This window comes from Triplophysa rosa, linkage group LG10 (genome assembly GCF_024868665.1).
Source record: "Triplophysa rosa linkage group LG10, Trosa_1v2, whole genome shotgun sequence".
NCBI lineage: Eukaryota > Metazoa > Chordata > Actinopteri > Cypriniformes > Nemacheilidae > Triplophysa > Triplophysa rosa.
In genome coordinates this window covers 22,291,398-22,314,958 of record NC_079899.1, presented here as the reverse complement: position 1 = coordinate 22,314,958, position 23,561 = coordinate 22,291,398, and the positions used below count along the sequence as shown (strand labels likewise).

Genomic DNA, 23,561 nt, shown 5'->3' with positions numbered 1-23,561 from the left:
AAGGTGCAGATTTGTAACCTAACACCCATTGACAGATAAATAACGAATTCAAACGTACAGAAGTGACACTAGATATTAAATGACCCTCAGGGTTTATTGATTACTTATTTCACATCCAAATAAATTCTTAAATAATGAAAACTAAACAAACCCAAAGACAAAGGAAACATACAAAGTAATACAATATTACAAAGAATTATTAGTGAAAAAGATTGAATGGCATCTGATCAACAGGAGAAAAGATCTAATAGCATAAAATTGCAGTGTCAAGGTCTAATAAAAAAGCCTCGGTCGGAAGAGTTAACAATGACTGTATGTACATATATACAACCATAAACAAAGAAACAATACAAACACAAGAAATTACTAGAATATACATGCATGGCAGACAGGTGGCTTTGCTTAAAGTGCATAACATTGAAGTCACGCATCTACAGCTCTCTTTAACAAATGTTATGTTTGGCAGGCCAAAGATTGTGTTTTCGTCGTTCTCTAAAATATATTTGTAATCCAAGTTTGACCTCACAGCTTTCCTGTCAGTACATTTAATGCATGTCAACATTATAATACACTTTAATTTTAATAATACTTTATACAAGCTTGTTATTTGATTTAAAGTTTTGTTCATTGTGCTTTAACAGGTGCAGAATGGACACGCAAATAACTTGGCAAAATGATCGAACTACAAGTTTGTGCAGACCAGTCACATACTGTATAGTCCAATAATATACAAGAATCGTTCATTATTCAATCTATTATCCATTCATTTGAACAGTTTCCAAACCCTGACTACACTTTTTTTACCAGACCAAATATGGCAAAACACGGCCTGTGCATTGGTGTAGCTTCTACACCAAGAATTTTCATTTACCGAAAATCTACAAACATATAGAATAAATGTATCGTCTGGGTAACACTATTAGCGTATGAATGTATACTGTGCAACAATTGCTTTACAGACTAACAAAGCGTGTAGCCCTTTCTGTTCATTCTGTCCTGGGGAAAAAATGAACTACCTTTACAAACAAACACTGTCAAATATTGTATTATGTTTGAAAAGAAAATCTGTTAGATGAAAAAAATATGTTGGCAGATAAAAAAGGTATGAGTGTTGCGCCTGGATATCGGTTATGAACAGAGAGGTAGGGCCATCCTCCGATTAACACTTCAGTCGTGAATACTGTAAAGTTCAGTTCAGACACGTGTGTAATGTCTCTGCTTCACCAGCGGGGGGCGAAACTTGTGCAGCTGTCTCAGAAATTGAGTTTTGTGATGGGCCTTTCTCTGCTGCTCTCTGTGGTTTGTTTGGTGGGGCGTTTGCGATTGTGTTTCATCTTCGACAAGTCCTTGTCGAACACCTCTCCAGATCGAAGCGCAGACACCAGGTCGTCAAACTCTCCATCCTCCTCGCGGTTCTCTTTGGCCTTGCGGGCTTTTCTTTCTCTCTCACGCTGTTCCTTGAGCTGTTTAAAGACATGGATTTTAGTGAATCGGTTTCTATTCAATATGAAGCTTTAGACTACACCTTCGGTTAAAGGAATAGTTCGCCCAGAAATGAAAATTCGCCCTCTTGTCATTATAAACCGGTATGACTATTTCTTCTGCAAAACACAAAAGATATTTTAAAAAAAATGTTGGTAACAGAAAACCGACTTGGTCCCCATTGACTTGCATTGGTTTTGTGTCCATTCTATAGCTGTCAATGGGGACCGACCAACGGTTTTTGGTTACCAACATTCTTCAAAATATCTTCTTTTGGGTTTTGCAAAAGAAAGTCATACAGGTTCAAAATGACAAGAAGGTGAGTAATTGATGATAGAATTTTTTTATTTTTAGGTAAACTATTCCTTTAAGATGTATATTATGTAAGAGAACTGAAATAAAATAAAATAAAATGAATGCAAACAAAAATAGGCATTTTGGCATGAAATAGAACCGCATACTGTGTACTGGGTATTATTCTTTATAATGAAATAGAAAGTCAAGTGAAAACCACTGAATTGTGGGATAGAGGCACAATTTTCGAATGCACTTAACGTAGAAGATCATTTGCGTACTCAATGCACACAGAAAATGCAAACAGCAAACAAACGACATTCAACACACCTAGTAGAAACAGTATTGTAGTGTGCTATTCCGGAAAAAAAAAAAAAAGATTCCCTGACATTGCAATGACAATATGAAACTACTTGTTCAATTTAAAGGGATAATTTACCCCAAAATAAAATATATATTTATAGACTTCATATACTCACCTTCGAGATAAGTTCCAAATCTGTATAAATGTCTTTGTTCTGATGAACACAGAGAAAGATATTTGGAAGAATGCTTGTAACCAAACAGTTCCTGAACCCCATTGACTACCATAGTAGGAAAAATTACTTCAGGATTTGTTGAACACAAAAGAAGATATTTTGATGAACATAGGAAAGCAAACAGTTCTGGGGCACTTTTGACTACCATTGTCATTTTTCCTACTATGGTAGTCAATGGGGGTTTGGTTATAAGCATTCTTCAAAATATCTTTCTCTGTGTTCAACCAAACAAAGAAATGTATACAGATTTGGAACAACTAGAGAGTGAGTCATACAGAATCAGAAGAATCAGAAGAGCTTTATTGCCAAGTGTGCTTGCACACACAAGGAATTTTCTTTGGTGTTGGAAGCTTCTAGTACAGCCATTCAACACAATGACAATACAATATAATAAAATGTACAGTCTAAAAGATTCTAAAATATGCATATATAAAATAAAAGACTATTGTACAGAAAATGGGGGATAATAACATATAAGAGACATTGTACAGGGTAGTATATAGTAGAATATACATATTAACAGATTGTATGTACACTTTTGCAAATGGATAATTTAGTAAGTAGAGGTAGTGTTATATACATGTATACATAAGATGTAGATATAATAAGGCACTATAGGAGTAGTGAAAGTGGAATATTGCTCTTAAGGAGCAGTTATCTGTTTAGGAGGGAGATTGCCTGGGGGAAGAAGCTGCTTCTGTGTCTGGAAGTCCTGGTATTTGGTGCTCTGAAGCGCCGGCCAGAGGGCAACAGTTCAAAAAGTTTGTGTGCGGGGTGTGTGGAGTCAATGATGATTTTTCTTGCCCTGTTTTTCACTCTGGAATCGTACAGGTCCTGAAGTGTGGGCATTGGAGCACCAATAATCTTCTCAGCACTACGAACTGTCCGTTGTAGACTTCGTAGGTCTGGAGGGTTCCTTCTGATATCCACTATCATCTCCGCTGTCTTGAATGCATTCAGCTCTAGGTTGTGTTGACTGCACCAGGCAGCCAGCTGAGCAACCTCCTTTCTGTATGCAGATTCATCACCGTCTTGAATAAGGCCAATGACTGTGGTGTCATCTGCAAACTTCAGGAGTTTGACAGAAGGGTCTGTAGAGGTGCATTCGTTTGTGTAGAGTGAAAATAGCAGTGGAGAAAGAACACATCCTTGAGGAGCTCCGGTGCTGATGGTAGTGGTACATGTGCTGGATGTAAATTTTCCCAACCTCACTAGCTGCTTCCTGTTCGACAGGAAGTTAATAATCCACTGACAGGTAGAGGTTGGCACAGAGAGCTGGGTAAACTTGGGCAGGAGGAGGTCTGGGATTATGGTGTTGAAGGTCGAGCTGAAGTCTACAAACAGGATCCTGACGTAAGTCCCTGGTCTGTCTAGGTGTTGTAGGATGTAATGCAGTCCCATGTTTACTGCTTCTTCCACAGACCTGTTTTCTCGGTAAGCAAACTGGAGGGGATCAAGAAGTGGTCTGGTGATGTCCTTCAGGTGGGCCAGTACAAGTCTCTCAAATGACTTCATGACCACAGATGTTAAAGCAACAGGCCTATAGTCATTAAGTCCAGAGATTTTGGGTTTCTTCTGTACAGGGATGATGGTGGAGCGTTTGAAGCATGAAGGGACTTCACACTGCTCCAAAGATATGTTAAATATATGAGTGAAGATGGGCGACAGTTGCTCTGCACAGACTTTCAGGCAGGAGGGTGAGACATTGTCTGGGCCTGTTGCTTTTCTGATCTTTTGTTTGCGGAAAAGCTGGCACACATCCTCTTCGCAGATCCTAAGTGCAGGTTGAGTGTCAAGAGGAGGTGTTAATGGTATAGCAGAGATAGGGTCAGGGTGGGTGTGAAGGGTGAGACTCTGCTTTTCAAAACGACAATAGAAGTCGTTCAGATCGTCAGCCAGTCGTTGATTACCCACTGACTGAGGGGATGATGGCTTGTAGTTGGTAATGTCTTTCAGGCCTTTCCAAACTGATGCAGGGTCGTTGGCTGAAAACTGGTTCTTCGGCTTTTCGGAGTAGCTTCTCTTAGCTGCTCTTATCTCTTGAAGACTTTATCCCCACTTCTGTAAGTATCTTCTTTGGCCTGACGAAGCTGTCTCCGTTTCATTGTAAACCATGGTTTGTCATTGTTGTATGTTAAGCGAGTCCTGGTGGTAATACACATGTCCTCACAGAAGCTGATGTAGGATGTCACTGTGTCAGTTAACTCATCCAGATCAGCGGCTGCAGCTTCAAAGACACTCCAATCCGTGCAGTCGAAACAGGCTTGTAAGGCCCGCTCTGTTTCGCTGCTCCATCTCTTTGCTGTCCGTGCTACAGGCTTGGCAGATTTAAGCTTCTGTCTGTAGGTCGGAAGAAGATGAACCAGGCAATGGTCAGAGAGACCCAGAGCTGCTCTGGGAACAGAGTGGTATGCATCCCGTATTGTGGTGTAACGAGGAAAACTCGCGTGGCGAATAAAAAGGTTTGCAGTTGATAGAGAACGCTTCTAAGTTCGAAAAGCACATCTTCTTCAGTGTTGTTATATCTCTGCACCAACCTTCGTTTATATAAAAACATAATCCACCACCACGCGTCTTCCCTGTTGACTCGGCAATGCGATCCGCTCTGAACAGCTGGAAACCCGGCAGATGTAACGCGCTGTCCGGTATGTTGTCATTGAGCCATGTTTCTGTGAAACACAGCGCAGCGGAGTTGGAAAAATCTTTGCTTGTCCGGGTGAGTAAGAGTATTTCGTTCATTTTGTTGGCAAGGGAGAAGACATTCTCCAGGTGTATACTCAGCAGCTGGGTCCTAAATCCATGTCGTCGGAGTCTGACGAGTGCACCCGCTCGCTTTCCCCGCTTGCGTCTTTTAGAGCGTTTGTATAGAGCTGCCGCTCCTCTGAGTAAAATTTAATGCCTCAGTTTAAATCAGTGGTCACCAACCCTGTTCCTGGAGATCTAGCATCATGCAGACTACAGCTCCAACCCTGCTTCAGCACACCTGTCTGTAATTATCAAGCAACACTGAACACCTTGATTGGATGGTCCAGCTGTGTTTGATTGGGGTTGGAGCTGAAATCTTCTGGACGGTAGATCTCCAGGAGCAGGGTTGGTGACCACTGCTTTAAATGAAATACAATGTGCTTGTTGATGTGTTACCTGTGCCTCCATGCGTGCTCTACGCTCCTCCTCCTCCTTGCGTCGCTGCATGTTTTCATTGTCTTGCTTTGCTTCATTAAAGGCTTGAAGGAACTGATCGAAGATCCCGAAGAACTCATCAGGCTGCATGCGTGTAGCGTCCTCTCCAAAATGATTCACGGCCTTCTCGAACTGCATAGAGACAGATGAGGTAAGAGGAGCATCCCAAAATCACAATGTCACATGGTATAAATAGTGTATGTGGAAGTCAAGAAATCAAATAATTATTTACACATGAGGGATTTTGTTGGAACTGATTTTAGTGTGTAATAAAAGATGATGAAAAGGAATAATAAATATTAATAAGTAATAAAACAGAGATTTAAACTCTGCAGCTAGATCTGAGCCTCTGTATGACGACCCATAATTCAGTGCAATGAAATATTAATATAGATATTGTGGAAACATCGAATAGACCAACTTCTAACTAGAGATCAAAGCTTCCAACGTCTCTGTGCCAACACTTAAAGTCTTACCCATTATTTACCAGTTAGAAAACCAGCTAAGTCACAAGATAAATAATCCTGAGTCACTTTAGTGGTCCCATGTGCTACTTCACTGGTTTTTGAAACTGATATCTTTGGTTGATTCCAGTTAAAGATTAAACAGCATGTTTCCAGCGGTTCCAGTGTCTATGCATTACACTAGCCCAATAAACTTCGACCAAAGCGGTGATTTAACTCCTTTAGGTTCAAGCGCATGTGCCAGCACAGAGAGAGAAACATCGGTCATTTCAGACATTTAATAGAAGCTTCAAAGCCTCTGTGGAAGAACCTTATGTGTGTCCTCGTGTTTAAGCAGCCAGATGGTGTGACAAGCTTTACTGTGTTCAAACCTGCCATAAACCTTTGACCAGGTTCAGCTGCGGCTTGCTTTGGTTCTTACCAAATCCTTGGCCTCCTGAAGAGAGTCTTCAACGTCGGAGAAACTGAAACCAGCCACAGTGATGAACTGACTGACAACAGACACAAACTTATCGCCATTTATTTGAGGCTGACCCCTCTGATACTCCAGCTCCTGTAGAGAGACCAGGAAGATGGTAGAAGGTGTGTATTCAATTCTGTAGAAAACTCTAACCAGGTGCCAGGTATTGAAAAAGATTTAATAGACTGACTAAACTGAGTTTTTAAAGGTCCAGTGTATGAAATTTAGCGGCATCTAGCGGTGGGGTTTCGAATTGCAACCAACGGCTCACTCCACCGCTCCCCCTCCCTTTTGAAGCACTACGGTGGCTGACACAGAACTAAGATGTGGTCATGTTTTCACTTCTTTGCCGAAGGAGATAACGTTTTTACGAAATGTGCTCTGTAGAGCAGTTTGTCCGTTTAGGGCTTCTGTAGAAACAACATGGCAGATTCCATATAAAGGGACCCGCGGTGTATGTAGATAGAAATAGCTCATTCTACGGTAATAAAACCATAACGCTTCATCATGTAAGGTTTTCATACATGTATATTATATTGCATTTCTGTCAATAGATCCTCCAAAAAATTACACATTGGACCTTTAAACCAGAATTAAAGTTTGTCTTGATGCACTTTTGGTTTGCAAATCTACACAATGCAAAGAACGTCACTCACCGTCTCCACGCTTTTTAAGCCAGTACGCAGGTTGTTAATATCTTTCTCCAGCTCAGTCATGCTGGAAAAACAAAAGAGAAAAAGTTTGGAGAGAAATGATGACAGATGTTTTGCTGGACATTTTGCAAATCATTAAAGCCTCCATTTCACATAAAACATATTCACCTTTGCAAAGTAGGACAACATTCCCATGAAGCAAACATATTTCTTACTCGTATTTATTACATTTCATACACATTTTCAGAGGCACGGAAGCTCTTAAACTGCAAACTTGACTTACTTGACTTTGGCCGCTGTTGGAACGTTCTGCAGATCATCATGAATCAGGGCGACTTTAGGGTACTTCTGCTCAAGAATGGTTATCAGGTAGTGCAGAAGGGTCACGTTCCTATGAAGATACATACATGTGACTTAATAAGATCAGTAAAAACCGTTTTCTTTATCTTAATTCTGTTTATTTGGCTGTTTATTTGCTTATGGCGCTGCTGTAGAATGCCTCACATCAAACAATGTCATTGATATCTGTACGCATGACCATCATAATACATTACCGCCCTCTCAATCTCCTCAACACCGTGGTAAAGAAACGTAACATAACTCACACATCTCACAAGCTAAAGTCCGTCTTACTTGTCAATGCTGGATTTGGTGTCTGCGATCTTATTAAGGGAGGAAACTTTAAAGCCGTAGGCATTGCCCCTCTGTCCTTTGTTCATGTAGTTGCCAAAGGCCAAGACCACCTCCAGAAGCTGTCTGAGGTTCCTGCTCTGAAGAACCTCTTTTGATGCTTTGCTGAGAGCTGAGAGGAACAACAACATCTTTAGTATTACACCTTCATGATCCTACTTCATATCTGAATCCTTTATTTCCTTTCATGAGATTAATCATAATAAATACCTTCCACTTTGGGTTTGATTTCTGCAACTCTTTCCACAAACTTCTTCTTGAAGTACAGAGACTGCAGTCTTTGTTGATAGTGATTGATTCTGTCATTTAAAACAAGTATTGATATGAAACAGTTTCTTGTTTGGGCACGTATATTGGCCCTTGCACAACATTTATGTTTCTAGTGATCTTACCACACTGTGTGATCTAAAGGCTTGTGCTTAAAATTACTTTGGAAGACGAATAGACACGGTGCCATTCCTATGAAGGAATTTCTTTACAAAACTTTACATTTTGAATTAAAATGTATTTCTTTTTAGCCGGCGATTGTAAAAATATCAGCATACCCCATTCACGTCTTGTTTGAATTACGTAATAACTGCCCTAACTGCCCGGAGGCACATTTTAAACATGGCCGCCGAGTGGCACGACTTCCGTTAACGGACTTTGGTTTAACTCAAGAGAAACTGCACTTGGTAACAAAATTAAACATGTTGGGGCAGTTTCCCAGACAAGGATTAGTTTAAACCAGGACTAGGTCTTAGTTAAATTAGGTTATACCATGGTCTGTTTGAATACTGGATTCTGATTGGCTGGAAGGTGTGCATTAAAACCCTTTAACGCACAGGTAGCTGTGGATTATCCCTTACTTAACGCACGGGTAGCTCCAGTCAGTTTGATTACTAAAATTAACTGACAACATAACCGTCATTTTCACCCGTTTGATCTAAAATGACACTGTAAACATCAATAAAAGCTTTAATTTGGCAAATAACCATGGTATAAACGGGATAATCCACGCCTAGCCGTGCATTAAAGGATTTTAATCCACTTCGCGTCGGGTGGTTCTTCGCCTCCACGTCTTTTAATGCACGGCTAGCCGTGGATTATCCCTTACATATTTAACTCAAAACGTACTTTACAAACAAACATTACTGCATGCTTCTTGAGACAAAACAATCACTCTGATATATTTGTGTCAGTGCAAGTTGATAACATTTAAGTTAGTCTGGGACTTAAACCCTGTCTGGGAAACCGCTCCACCGTTAAGTAGGAGACTAGAAGCCAGCTGAAATCATCACACGTACAGTACAATAATTTTCCCACGTAACACCTTTCTGACCTCTACATCTGTACTTGTCATGTGACGTGTTTTTAAACAGCTCTGATGAATCTTGTTGATGTGCTGACTGCACCATTACCTGCTCATCTCATAGAGGAAGCGATCCGCCTTCGCCATCCGCTCCAGCTCGTGTTTGTGCTCCTCCAGAAGGTCAACGTCACTTTTCTCTGGCACAAACTTCAACAGCTGCAGGGGAGGACAGAGAGAGAGAGAGAGAGAGAGAGCATTCTTTAGCAGCATATTGGAAAGCCCAGGCGATGGAGATTAAAGATCTCAGCTGGAAACCAAAAGGTTGCAGGTTCAAAACCCACAAGGGGTTCTACATGAATAACTGATGTGTCATTGTATTGATGACGAAACCTTGATCTATGACAAACACAAGTGTACTGTAGTGCATGCAACAAATTAAAAATATAAAACCTGTAAACCAGCCGTCCGATGAAATAATATAAAGCCTGATTGACAGCTGATGTTCTTTTATAAAGATTTGCTTTAAATGTTAAAGCAAAGGGGGTGAGGCATGCAAAGCTGCGTTTTATTAGCAAAATCGCGGCATGGCTTCATCTGGCTCGATCGGGTTTTAATTACACTAGAAACCGGCATGCAAATGTGCTCGATTTAAAACACACAAGTGCTCAGGAAATACACAACAGACTCCTTCATACACGTGAACACTGCGTTCATCGAAAACGTGTGTTTCCTGGTACAATGTCCACGCCTTTGGTATGTTTTATATTTCCGATGTAATGTTTTGCAAACTGTAATTTTACGTTCGCAGAAATGCGGAGAAGAAAAATTGCTTCTGCAAAACAATAATTACGTGCTGGGTTTACGTCATTAAACTTGATGCGCGTGCAGACGCCGTATCGACTAATCACAGCTCTCAAACGCGTGACGTCAATGTACGGCAGTAAAACAGGTTTGTTTTGGACACACGCCACGTTGAGTTATGCGTGAGAGAGCGAGATGAGTGCCAAAGTATGTGTGATCTGATGTATCTCACCTGCTCTAGCATATCCTTGGGTAGATCTTCCTGTTCATCCATGGTCAACACCGCGCGCTTGATCTCATCGTTGGAGAGCTTCAACCTGCAATAAAGAATCGTTTTGACTGAAATCAATACGTAACATTGGTGAAAGCAAATGGCCCTAAAATAAAGTTCTGCCAAAAACCATGAAGCTCTTATATGGCCCAAATAAATGTTTATGGATGCAGAGACAGTTTGGAAAAGCCGAACATCAGATTTCATTCACAGCTGAAATAAAAACGAACACATGAGGCGAACCTATGGGAGAGATCGCAGACGTCTCTGTTTATCGCCGCTGCTACGGCAACCTGTGATGAAACATGAAAAAGAAACTCCTTGCCGGGATCATCCTATTAATGACGCCGAATAAAACGCTCGGCTGCAATGCGTTTTAAACACGTCGTCAACCCTGACAAATGATCCTCCTTCAAAACGAAAAAACTCAACGGCTTAAGTAAACAAAGGATTGTTCTACGGTGAAGTCATGCAGAAAACTTTATTACTGTGAACAAAACCTAAACGGTGAAAGATGGTGTCAGTACCCATGAGACTCCTAATGTCTAAAAACAGCATTATGGGTATCCAAGCTACAGACTCACTTTGAGAGGAGGATGTTGCAGTTTTGTGCACGCCGTCCGTCAATCACCGATAATTCCCGGACCTTTTTGGAGGTCAGCGTGTCATCTTCAGTTTCTTTCTGTAGAAACACAAACATTGAAATTGTCAGCACCAACATCACAGAGCATTTGAAGTCATCATGAAAACATCATTGATGATCATCGGGTCTCTCTCACACGTCCCAGCACTGGTATTTTAAACTGGCACTGGACAGGCAGCTGCAGCGCAGGCTGCAAGAAATAGCGTGTTTGCTGAACGTACGAGGGGGGAGAAAAGGGCGGAGGGGATTCGATCCAAGAACATGGGGGATATTAGTTTTTAAGTTGGAGGAAATCTGTCTCCTTTATTGTTGCATAAACTCCATCTGCATGCGAAAGCGAGCGCATGCCACATAACCGACTGAACTAATTACAAACACATTTAGAAACGCATGCTAATGAACTCTAACGGGTTATTCAGTTCATATGTTTACAAAGTTATCTAACAAAAAGGCTTTGATATGTAACATGGTACAGAATGATACCATACCATGGTCATCATACTGAAGTGTTCAGAGACGACTTACCCGTCTAAAGTTATTGAACAGAAAATCCTTTATGGCAAGCAAGGAGCAGGAAAGTGTTAGTTAGTGCAGGATTTATGTTAAGGTGTAAACATCAGACAGAATAAAGGTTCATATGTCAAACAGTGATGGAATACTGATGGTTAGAACGAGAGCGAAATTCAAGGAGAGGTGTGTTTTAGTAGTGTACATTAAACAACAACTGCAGAATGGCATTCGGGACATGTGTTACGGTATGTACAGGACCAGACAGGTGTAAATTCTTATAATTCAGGTATAATTGTTTAGTGTACCTGTTGTCGCTGGTAGGCTGAGAATGTTTTCTCAATATCCTCCAAGTCTAAAAGTTTGTAAACGTTGATGTCGTCCAGGTCTATCCACACTGTGCCGTCCAGTTTATTCTGTGAGAAAATATACAAAAGTCATGATTTTCAGTCTCTGTTAAAAATATACAGGCTGCAATTATGAAACAAATATTCTAGAATAGATTCTACTGACCGCCCTTACAAAAAAAATTATTCAAGTGTGCTGGTATAGTTCTTTTAATCTAAATAATAACCTTTAGTCTACTCTATGCACTTTTAGAAAAATACTTGATGCATGCTTGACTTATAGTGACAGAAAAATCTATTTATAGTTTACCCATATTGTACTCTCCTTTGACCGAGATATACTTTTAATCTACTAAAAGTACAGTTAAAGTATACCTTTAAGTTACTTTTTAAGTAAAAAAAGTAGCTGTAAATAGTTGTTGACTCAGATTTTTACTCAAAGTTTACTACTATTAAGCTTAAGGTATACCTAAAAGTACACTTTTATAAACTAAAAAGTGGGCCACTTTAGTTCCAAATTTAATTGAAATAGTATGCTTACAAGTACACTAATAGTATATTTATGTTCGTATATTTACTATATAAAGTATACTTAGAAGTACACAAGTACACGATTAATCCAGAAACCAGAATAAAAGTTTGTGTTTACATAATGTGTACTGTGCATATTAATACATATTAACACATACACCTACATGTATACATATTTTGGAAATATTTATATGCATTTATTTATATTTGCCAATAATTAAAATGATATATAAATGTTTGTTCATTTTTATTTTTTAGATTTTTCTTAAATATATGCATGTATGTGTATGTTTTTATAAATACAAAATTAATATGCACAGTACACAGATACATATTATGTAAACACAAACTTTTATTCTGGATGCGATAAATCGCGATTAATCATTTGACAGCCCTAAAGTACACTTTATAAACTAAAAACTGGGCCAATTTAGTCCCAGGATTTACTTTTTTAGGATTTACTTATACCTAAAATAAACTTGAACTATACTTGAAGTATACTTCATAAAATTAACTTACAAGTATACTTTTTCTAAGACTAAGCAAAAAAACAAATAACTTAATGTTTAAAAACAATGTTGATCACAGAATGATGTTTCAGGCAAATCACAAAAATGGTTGTGCATGATTTAAATCTGTATAAACATTACTGTAACTCACTTCACTGAGTTTGGTCCAGTTGAAGGACTTGAGCGGATTGGACGGCTGAGGGATGTTTTTCTTCAGATTGGAGGACAGAAGACCAGGCAGAGGAGCACCGAAGCCGGGCATGCCTGGTGGAGGTGGCGGTCCACCGGGTGGAGGGGGAGGAGGTGGCGGTGCTCCACCTGGAGGTGGTGGAGGAGGAGGAATGCCAGCCAGACCTGGGGACGGAGGTGGAGCACTACCGGGGGCCACTGGGACGAGAGGGGGACCGCCTGGGATATTTGTCCTCTAAAAAGACAGTTGTGAAAGTGCTGTGAATCTAGTATGACCACGGAAGAAAACGTCCTTTTGGCTCCAAAAGTTCCAATCCCTAATGAGCTGCCTACCTAGACAGCATTTTAGTTACCAAGGTTACATACTTTAACAAAGTTGACACTAATGGGCTTCATCTACGAAGCAAGAAAGGCAGCTCCTCAGGGTTTGGAACAGGCTCTTTGGGCATGTGTGCACACAACATACATTACTCATCTCGTGAAGCCTCGCGGAAAGATCCACCACTTGCTGTTTAACCATCCTGTGTTCGCTGCTTTCCTTCTCCAGTTTCTCTTTCATCTTATTGAGCGTTTGCATCATTTCTTCCTTCTCCTGCGTTTTGGCGTCACACTCCCTCTCCTTCTTCTCCAGTTTCTGCTGAAGTTCATTATGCTCTACGATTCAAGCCAGAAAAACATCAAAACTATTTCAAATGCTCCACAGCACAAAAGCTTCAGTATCCAACAAAATCATCATGTTAGGGCATGGGTAAAGACATTCAAGACCTCCTTGGTTCCTATTGGTTCAATATTCAACTCATCGAGTGATTGTGTACCTTTTCTCATTTGTTCTGCTTGTTCCTTCCATTGTTTCACCTCATTCTCATTGACCAACCTGTAAAAGAGAAACCAATCTTAGGATACATTTACATTTATGCTTTTGGCAGATGATTTCAATCCAACGCCATTTACGGTACACATTTTATCGGTAGGAATCAGATCTGTGATCGTTAATGAAATTTCGTTAAAAATGCAAACAGGTCAAAGATGCTTCAGTCCCCTTAAGCCATGAGCCATTTGAAACTAAATAAGTCCAACTTTAGGACAGCTCTGTTACATTAGATCAAACCACGAAATGATTTCCATATGCATTCTGCGTATTTATTTTCATTTCAATGAAACTGTCCCAGACTGTCTCTGTTTGTCAATGTCTGATCTGAAGCGGTGTCTCACTTTTAATTTATTCCATTCTGCGTGATGACACAAAGACATGTTTAACTCTTGTAGCTCTGAAAGAAAGCCGTTTTCCGCTCTACTGAATGAATGTCATGTTAAATCACACAACAGATGTGTCTCTGAAGGTTTATATTCATAAGATACTAACATGTATGAACAGTTTTGTGCATTCTCAAAACGCGGGAGGATTAAACACAGACCGGCGGGTTGCTTCAAAATGCCTGACTCTGGATTATGGATTTGGGATTATGCTTTTCTGAATTGAAGGCTTCAAATCTCAGAATCTTTCAAATGACAAGCGGTTTTATGAAGCATTAAAGGCTTAGGGTACTAATAACTTAGAGACAGTGAAATACAGTAAATGGCAGCACAGGGGAAGAACTACTGGTAAAGGAACAGTTCACCCAAAAATGAAAATTCCGTCATCATTTACTCACCTTCGAGTTGCTCCAAATCTGTATAAATGTCTTTGTTGTGATAAACACACAGAGAGATATTTGAAAGAATGCTCATAACCAAACAGTTCTTGGCCACCATTGACTCCCACAGTAAGAACATTTCTTTGTTCTGTTGAACACAAAAGAAGATATTTTGAAGAATGTAACAAAGCAAACAGTTCTGGGGCACTTTTGACTACTATTGTCATTTTTCCAACTATGGTAGTCAACGGTGGCCAAGAACTGTTTGATGCAAGCATTCTTCCAAATATCTTTCTCTGTGTTCATCAGAACAAAGAAATGTACACACACTTGGAACAACTCGAGAGTGAGTAAACGATGACTGGATTTTCATTTTTGGGTGAACTGCCCTTTTAAATCTCGAACCATTCTGAGGTCAACCATTCCTCACTCACATTCGCACTACGTTCTTCACGTTAAAGTTCTCCAGCGGCGCGACGTCAGGGTCGTGACCTTTGTCGTTCTGCAGGACGAGCTGCTGGACGATCCTGTCGAGGAGGAGCCAGTACTGAACCGTGGTCCCGTTTCTTTTATCTGAGAGAAAAGTGCAGAGATGAATGAATCAGTATGTAATACCACAAAACTAGATTCACGTCATATTAAAACACCAGTCAGGTTGTTAGCATAAGTTTTATAAAGTGTACTGTGGGAATACTACGGTAAACTGATCCGATGGCAATATCATGAGAAAAAAATCTGTCGGGATTGTCTGTCAAGGGCAATTTCTGAAAAAAAGTTTAGTTCAACTGTGCATTTTTAAGAAAGAGGTCCGTTATATTTTAACATTTCATTTATTTTATTGATTTAAAAACTTAAAAAATATGAATAATAAACCTTATTCCTTTAATGTTTACAACGCTTGGCACAAAAGAAGCCAGTTACAAAAAGTACCACAGTTGTTTTTTGGGGCATTGTGTCATCGTAATACCATGTTACGGTTCACGCAGTACAGCAATAAATTTCTTTTATTGGTAATTGATTTTCCTTTCAGCCAAATGACATGTGAGACAGGTCCTATTATGTTGTTATTGGGAACTTAGGTAACATCACTTACAGGGCATGTGCAGACAGTGCTGTAAGACAGACATGAAGTGTGGGAAGGAGTCCGTGTGGTTGATTCGTTTCCGGATGAGTTCAAACACCTGAGTGGCACTTTTAGTGTCTACATGAACCTGAACGATACAAAACGACGAGAAAATTACATCCGAGTTTGTGCCACATGTGAGAAATCCAGAACGTAAGCGAACTTACATTCTCAAACCGTTTGGCGAGAGCTAGCTCATCTTCATTTCTTAACATCTCGAAGAAATCCAAATGCCTGGAAAGCAATAAAAGATGAACGCGTTAGTGTACCATACTATTTTAGTTAAGGGCAAATGGAATCTCAGAACGCAGCGCTTACCGATCTAACGTGGCGTTTTCATGAGACCGCAATTTATCAATCACTGGTTGGATGCCCAGCATCAGAAATTCATACCGCAAATGAATTCTGAACTCCAAACTTGTCTTTAAAAGAAATGTTGGATGTTAGAGAGAAAAGCTTGGATGAGCTGAACGTAATGAGACACAGATGTGGAGAAAGGCAGCGTTTACCTCTCCTGCTCCCTGACTGAGGACAGCATTGATGAAGGACATGATGGCCGTCTTGAGGCTGACCTCGTCTCTGTAGCGGCCCGTGCTCCTGTCCAAGTCGTTCAGAAGGGTCTATGGGAAAAACAAAGAAGATACAAGAATGAGAAGAGAGAACGTGGAAGACATTTTAATATTTCATTCATAAATCTTACTAAATAGCATCAAGGAAATGTATGTATCTAATGTATGAAATGTTCACATTAAACATCATTTGATCTGAAGTCATATGTCTGGAGGTTTGAAATAGAGGAGTAGTTCACTCCTATAACTCCTATAAGTAATATCATCTGAACCTGAAATCGCGTCCGCTCGCAGGCGAACTTCTGATAGTGCAACATGGCCTCCAGGATTTTCTTGTGACCTCCAGGCACCAAGCACACGGCGCCCATGATCTCCAGAACCGCCACTTTGGTCTTCATGTTCTCGGTGGCTAAACTATGAGCGATGATGTTGATGCTCTCGGCGTGGGCGAGCACGTGCGCGCGCCCCTGAGAGTTATTCATCAGAGCTTTGATGCAGCCGATCAGCGAGGTGTGGATCTGAGACTCCGTGGTCTCGTAGTCCATCGTTTTCAGGAAGTTCAAGATGCACGTCAGCCCATCGAGGTCTATGAAGCGTGTCACGAAGCTGAGGAGCACAGCACAAGTCAGTCCAAGGAGATGAACCCACGCACAATTGACGCTGAAATATCCACATTTTAAGCAGATTTTCAGCTGTCGCTTTGGATAATTGATTGTCGGAGACAATTTATTGAGGGGTTTACCATCATGATGAAGGGCCAAGCAAAATGCTATTGCTGGCAATGTAAATGTTTTCTGGAGACCGTCGAAAACAAATTCCTAATCATGTATGCAGTGCTCATTGAATGTTTGTGTTTTCATTACATCTTTTGTTCAGAGTCAAGCTTCATTTAAAGAATCAACGGAAGAAGCACAACTCATCACAGGCCAACTGAACGGTTCAAAGGTTTGAGTGGTGATGCTGATCTAACCAGACTCAATAACAAATAGGCAATGAAACCAATGCTGCATACTGTATGATAAATGATGGGATATTATGATGAGATAAAGACTCTTTCTGGGAAGCTAAACTGCTGAATGGCTATTCGCACTTCTGCAGATGATGAATTCATGCAGTAGATCAAGCTGACATATAATACAATACCAAGACATCTACAGTACTGTATTAATGACGCACTTAGAGAGAGAGAGAGAGAGAGAGAGAGAGATTGTACCTCATAGGCTGTGTGCGTAGAGCCGTTTTTAAGCTCTCTATCGTTTTATTTCTCTCCTCCTCATCCTCCTTATCCAGGGCCAGCAGTGTCTTCCTCTGGTGGAGATGTTGAACGAAACAGATATTTCATTAAAAAGAACATTGATAACACACAATAGTTCTGAATAATTCTCCACAACTACCTTAGTATAAGAACTTGAATAGTCATTTTTCATTAGAAAAATTTGTTGGACATTTCTTTTTTCTGTTGAACACAAAAGAAGATATTTTGAAGAATGTCGGAAAGCAAACAGTTCTGGGGTACTTTTGACTACCGTTGTATTTTTTCCTACTATGGTAGTCAATGGTGGCCAAGAACTGTTTGTTTACAAGCATTCTTCCAAATATCTTTCTCTGTGTTCATCATCAGAACAAAGAAATGTATGCAGATTTGGGACAACGTGAGGTTGACTAAATGATGACTGAATTTTTATTTTTGGGTGAACTGTCCCTTTAATGTTACTGCTGCAAAACGCCCTTGTTGGTTAAAAATAAACAAAAAGGAGTTACTGAGTACATAAACAATTTGTGTTGAAAACTGTTTCCTTACCACAATTTGCAATAGGAAGCTTACACTGTAAAAATGATTTTCAATTTGCGTTGTCGGTTACGATTTTGTGGGAAATTTGCTTTTTAACACAATTAAAGATAAGTATAAAGTGAGACCTGCAATTTATGTTTCTAACAGAGATGGCGATAGAGAGGAAAAAGTTACAGATTCAAGCTTCAAAACATGCGTGAATGACATTTCGCTAGAATTTATAGAAATGCATTAAAGAAATGTACGTATAAAATAAATACTCTAATATTGTATTACAAATTCAAACAAATTTATTTATTGATCTCACATTTCTTTAACCTACACTTTAGCTGTTTGGGGGGTGTTTCTTAAAGCTGTAGACTGTAACTTTTGCCTCTATTGAAACAAATTTATTTAATATTTTTACATAATTATCTATTTCAAACGAACTGGCATTTCCGGTAAAATTGTTATAAGACTGTAAATCGGGGAAAGGTCAAGGCACTGTCAAGACAAAGTTTTAAACACTGAAATTTAAAAACATATTGTGTCAATAGTAACATATTTTTTAGCTTAATTAAATTATTAAAGATACTTCATTAATTAATCATGAACACCACTACTAGTAAGATTCACAGAATCTTCAGAATATTCTGACGTCTTCAGAATAACTCAGCGAACCTTCAACCACCCCCCCATCCCCCCCAAGCAAATATAAATCACCTGCTGTTTACTATACAGCATAATAACCACACGAGACATCTAGGGTTCAACCGCAGTCTTGTATTCACACACACTGAAAGACGGGTATGTGTGAAGGAATTTATAGCTGCAGCGATTATCTCAGTTTTGATGAGCGTAAGCGCTCTTTTCACTATGTAACATTTACAATTGTTTATTAACGTTCTGTAAACACCCCCAACAACTTCCTCCAGGGCAACATCTGCGAGTTTAACGGCCCCCTCTTGACTAAGAGCCTTTCGTGTCCTCCGGGCAAACACAGAAATGAGCGTTTCAGGGGAAGCTTACAGTATTTATTGTTTGTTTAGCTCAATGTTGTATGTAACTTACAGCAGCCATGGAATTGATCTGATCGATGTAGAATTCAGGCCAGCTGGTCGCCCCCTTATTTTCTTCTTGTTCCTAAAAGAAATCGAGAAAATAAAAAAGTCTGCTTAAATACCCTGCTCATGCCATTGTTTTGTCATGTATTCTACATAAAATCATGTTATATAATGTAAAGAATATTCTGTAAAAATATAAACTTGATATCTTTATTATTTACTGAGTAATGCCATGTTAAAGATTAAAATCAGTATTTAGCAAGCCGAATTTCAGGATTTTTTGTGGAAAATAATAAAATGCAGTGTCAATAAAATCGAAAATTTTAGTTTTTGTTATGTTAGAAATAGGGTTGTAAAACGATTAATCGCGATTAATCGCATCCAGAATAAAAGTTTGTGTTTATATAATATATGTCTGTGTACTGTGCATATTAATTTTGTATTTATGAACACATACACATACATGTATATATTTAAGAAAAATATAAAAACTAATAAACATTTGTATATAATTTCAATTATTGGTGAATATAAATAATTATAATGTATACATAATTATATAATTATAATTAATGTTAATATTTCCTAAATATGTACTTTATACATGTATGTGTATGTGTTTATAAATACAAAATTAATATGCACAGTACACAGACATATATTATATAAATACAAACTTGTATTCTGGATGCGATTAATCACGATTAATCGTTTTACAACCCTATTAGAAATTAAAATTTGAGTATCTTGAAATCATATAATCCACTATTAACGCCATTAAACATACATCACCTGGCTATTTTCATCATTTTTATAGCTATGACTATTTTTAAGCTTCTAATCTTATAGATTATGACTTTGGCCTCACAAAAAGGGTCACATTTAAATATAAAAATAGATTTACAGTCACACAAGTGTTTAATTTGAAGTCAAATTTGATAAAAGAAAGATTACATGGACAAACTTTGTTAGTCTGTGCATTAGGAATGTATAAGAAAATAGGTTCCATAGGCAACTTTGAATAAACCTTGATATGAAATACAAGTGAAGTGTTGATACTATTCTTTTTTTTCCCCACACACCTTAAAAAATAAATTTGGACTGAGTCTGTCAGTAACTACAGTAATATTACGTCCATCATATTCTCTTGTGTTCCAAAGAGTTGTACAGGTTTGACACAACATGAAGGTGAACAAATTACAACTTTTTTATTTTGGCCAAACTTTCATGTTATTTAAAGTGTCTGACACACAAAAGTCAAGCCTGTACGTCCTTCAAACCGACACAGACCACATTCTCATGTTGTCCTTCCACAGTCTCTGTATGTGAGAACACAGCTCATCTGACCGCTCATTCCCACAAATCACATCCAACGCTCCAAACTGGCCTGTGAACGGATACTGTTTCGTGTCCACAGCTGACACCTTCCTCGTGTCTGCTTTCATGTAACAGGCATGACAAGACTCAAAGCTCCGGGACTGCAAAACTCAGCTCAAAATACAAGCTCTGGCAAGCGCTTAAAAGACTATAAGTAAGTCCAAAAACAAGCTTTTTCCCAGAGCCACTGATTCTTTAAAGCTTTTAATACAAAGCCTGGGGTCGGGAAACAATACGGCAGTGTTTAGCGCTATACTCAAGTGTCTATAATACACAGCTGCTCCCACGTTTGAAGGGAATTTGACTTCTGCTAGCCAGGGTAAGTTTGGAATTGGGAATTAGGGGTGTCTGGGGGGTTTCGATGTAACGGTTATAGACGCCACATGAGCCGACTTCCACGATAAGCTTCCAGGAATTTCTTTTACAAGTACACCCGTCGTTTTATAACTGCGATCGGCAATTATGCAATTGAACTATTTTGGATCGTACAGCTTTGAGATTATTCAAAAATGCAGATGAAACTAAAAATAAGGGTAAGAAGTACTTTATACTAGACATTCAGATCAACGTTGATCTCAACATCTTGATAGCGGTTAAAGCGCTCATTATATTGCACGGTGTTGGTTCCATGTGTGGCTTGAACTCCAGATATCCACCGAGAGGAGATTTAGTTCTTGCAGGTGTAACTGGCTAACACGCTCCGTGCTGTGTTTTATTGAGCTGGAATAACACTGCATACTTGTTATTCTTCCAGCCTTTCTATGAAGTTTACAACATGACACGTTTTCTTTTGCTTGAGGGTTTAGAGCTGTCATGGTAGAAAAGATGTTTATAATTTAAAAATTGTTATTAATAATGTGTTACTTGTGAACTGTCATGTTTCGAGACACAAAAAAAATGTACAGTATATCCAAAAAAAAATAAAAACCTACATAAAAATAAATCAATGACATGATGGCCAGCTAGTGTTTTGGAGGACAGCAGACAGAGACTAAAAATGAGAGTTTACAGAGTGTGTCAGGACAGCCCGGGATCTGTTCACTCTCACTCCTCGAATCCAAATCACACGTTCCATGAAACGAATCAAATAAGCCCTTGCACTGAACACCACCTCCCTGTCCCGAAGCCAAGCATGTGCCGGAGCCTGTGGGGATAGACTGAACTGTTTACATTACGTCCTTCTTTAGGGATGTACAGTAAGACCGAGCCGTGTTCATATACACATCTGCTCCGCTTCATGTTCTTTGGTCAAGACAGTTTAAACATCTTTGCAGGAAACGCAACTGTTTAAAAATGGCTTTAAAAGGAAATGGCCGTGCGAGGACAAACCTTAACAAACACGCAGATCTTTATAAACATCAAACTTGGGACTTGTACAAAATTTGATTTTGAAGTACTGTTCATGAAAATGTGTTTCATCTAAATGTGGAAATAAACAAAAGGTTTTCCAAACAAATTAAAAATGAGTAAATATTTAAGATTCCCTGCTATTTTTAGATCGCAGTGTATGCGGGAAAATAGTGATATTAAACATATCCACGTCAGTTCAAATGCAGGGGACAGTAAATATTTGAGTTCAACTTTTTACCCAGATTTTTCAAATAAGAACAATGTAAAGGAGCGGTTTCACTAGTAATGTCAGACATATGAACTCCACTACTGTACAGTATATACTGTATGTTATCTTTAGATCCAACGCTGTACCGTTCCATGTAAGGGCAGGACTTACCTTTTTCTTGCTACAGTAGATTTGCCATTTCTTCTCTGCGGGAAGGGCAAACATGGCTTCTCTATGTTTCTCTGCGAGATCAAGCTCATCCTGTAGAAGGACACATAGGGAGGGATTTATACATGAATTATACAGATATAGATAGATAAAGATATGTATTTGAAATATACAATTATCTATATATTATTTGTTATATATATACCGTATTATTTACAATCATATATTATTATTTGCTCATTTAATATGTATTTTGTTATATACAGTTGCAGAAAAAAATTTAGGGGACCATTTTTAAATTATTTTCAGTTTTTCTGAATTTACTATTTGTAGGAAGGGGCCTATATTGTTGTGAACTACTAACAATATTTTTCCAAAATGTCAAATAAATTTCTATTTGCATTTATTTGAAGAAAATGAATAAACGGGTCAAAATAACAAAAAAGATGCTCTGTATTTTTTCAGTCCTCAAATACTGCAAAGAAAACAGGTTTGATTCACTTTTAAGCAGTACAACAGTCATATTTGTACATGTATTTACGAAAAGTAAAAAAAAAATAATGTGATAACCTTGATTTTTATCACAGTTTCATGTGCCTTCTCATGCTGTCTTTCACATTGCTGTTGGATGACTTTTTGTCACTCCTGAGGTTTGATTTAGTTGAAATTCAACAGACACTGGACTGGAATGGCCACAATACATCTTGAAATGCTGATTAAATGAAAATTTGGAATGGTCTCTTAATTTTTTCAACGGCTGTATATTGTTTGTTATACAATCATTATATATTATTATTATTTGTTTATTGTCTTTTTTTGCTTGCTTTTTTAAAGCAAGGATGAGCATCCATGCAATGGCATACAGGCACCATATGCAGTCAGCCACAAGAAGCTTGAAGTAGACTGACATCAGCTCCCGGATATCACTGACCCTAAAGAGGGGGTTAATTTCCCACAATTCTCTGGGACAGCGGGTCCTTGTTACCTCACGGCAAAGAAAAGGGTTAGTCATGTAAACCATCAATTAATGGCTGCTCTCTCCTGCGACGTCTGCATTCCCATGATGCACTTCTGGGCAGAGCGGGTCAAATTCAATCCAGATGTTCAAGCGCACGTTAATGAACATCGTGTGAGAGACACGTACAACGAGCAGGTCCCGAGACCGCTTTTAACTGTCTGCGTACGGAAATAATGAGAGTAAAATGGGTGCAAAATACAGGGAAGTATAATCCAAGATCCTAAGTACACATATTTAGATGAGATTCCAGAGAGAGAACATCACAGCCAAGATCAAAATCTGATCTTTCTTCTTTCTACTTCTTTGTATATCTGTGTGGAAAAAACCGAACCTGTTACTCTGTTCTGCATGTCCACATCCAGTTTGTTGGGACAGTGTTAAAAGCTACAAAACAAGTTTTAAAGTTTTTGATTTAAACTCTTTGGTTT

The 23,561-nt window shown here is 38.9% G+C and overlaps 1 protein-coding gene across 3 annotated transcripts in view; it reads right to left on the bottom strand.

Annotated features, from left to right (window-relative positions):
* Window positions 1-68: 68 nt before the first annotated feature.
* daam1a (dishevelled associated activator of morphogenesis 1a) overlaps window positions 69-23,561 on the bottom strand; it is a 44,622-nt gene continuing 21,129 nt past the window's right edge. For 2 of the 3 annotated variants that reach the window (XM_057343691.1, XM_057343690.1), the window contains exons 3-26: window positions 22,119-22,208; window positions 19,020-19,091; window positions 17,391-17,485; window positions 16,450-16,783; window positions 16,118-16,228; window positions 15,927-16,030; window positions 15,776-15,842; window positions 15,579-15,696; window positions 14,920-15,058; window positions 13,667-13,725; window positions 13,318-13,505; window positions 12,814-13,086; window positions 11,584-11,691; window positions 11,294-11,320; window positions 10,710-10,807; window positions 10,087-10,171; window positions 9,163-9,269; window positions 7,973-8,061; window positions 7,706-7,874; window positions 7,356-7,463; window positions 7,076-7,136; window positions 6,381-6,512; window positions 5,457-5,627; window positions 69-1,463 (exon numbers count right to left, since the gene is read on the bottom strand). In XM_057343691.1, coding sequence (XP_057199674.1) covers window positions 1,254-1,463; window positions 5,457-5,627; window positions 6,381-6,512; window positions 7,076-7,136; window positions 7,356-7,463; window positions 7,706-7,874; window positions 7,973-8,061; window positions 9,163-9,269; window positions 10,087-10,171; window positions 10,710-10,807; window positions 11,294-11,320; window positions 11,584-11,691; window positions 12,814-13,086; window positions 13,318-13,505; window positions 13,667-13,725; window positions 14,920-15,058; window positions 15,579-15,696; window positions 15,776-15,842; window positions 15,927-16,030; window positions 16,118-16,228; window positions 16,450-16,783; window positions 17,391-17,485; window positions 19,020-19,091; window positions 22,119-22,208 — 3,015 coding nt within the window. In that variant the 3' untranslated portion in view covers window positions 69-1,253. The remainder of the gene's footprint in view (window positions 1,464-5,456; window positions 5,628-6,380; window positions 6,513-7,075; window positions 7,137-7,355; window positions 7,464-7,705; window positions 7,875-7,972; window positions 8,062-9,162; window positions 9,270-10,086; window positions 10,172-10,709; window positions 10,808-11,293; window positions 11,321-11,583; window positions 11,692-12,813; window positions 13,087-13,317; window positions 13,506-13,666; window positions 13,726-14,919; window positions 15,059-15,578; window positions 15,697-15,775; window positions 15,843-15,926; window positions 16,031-16,117; window positions 16,229-16,449; window positions 16,784-17,390; window positions 17,486-19,019; window positions 19,092-22,118; window positions 22,209-23,561) is intronic. The other variant, XM_057343692.1, reaches the window with a different exon arrangement.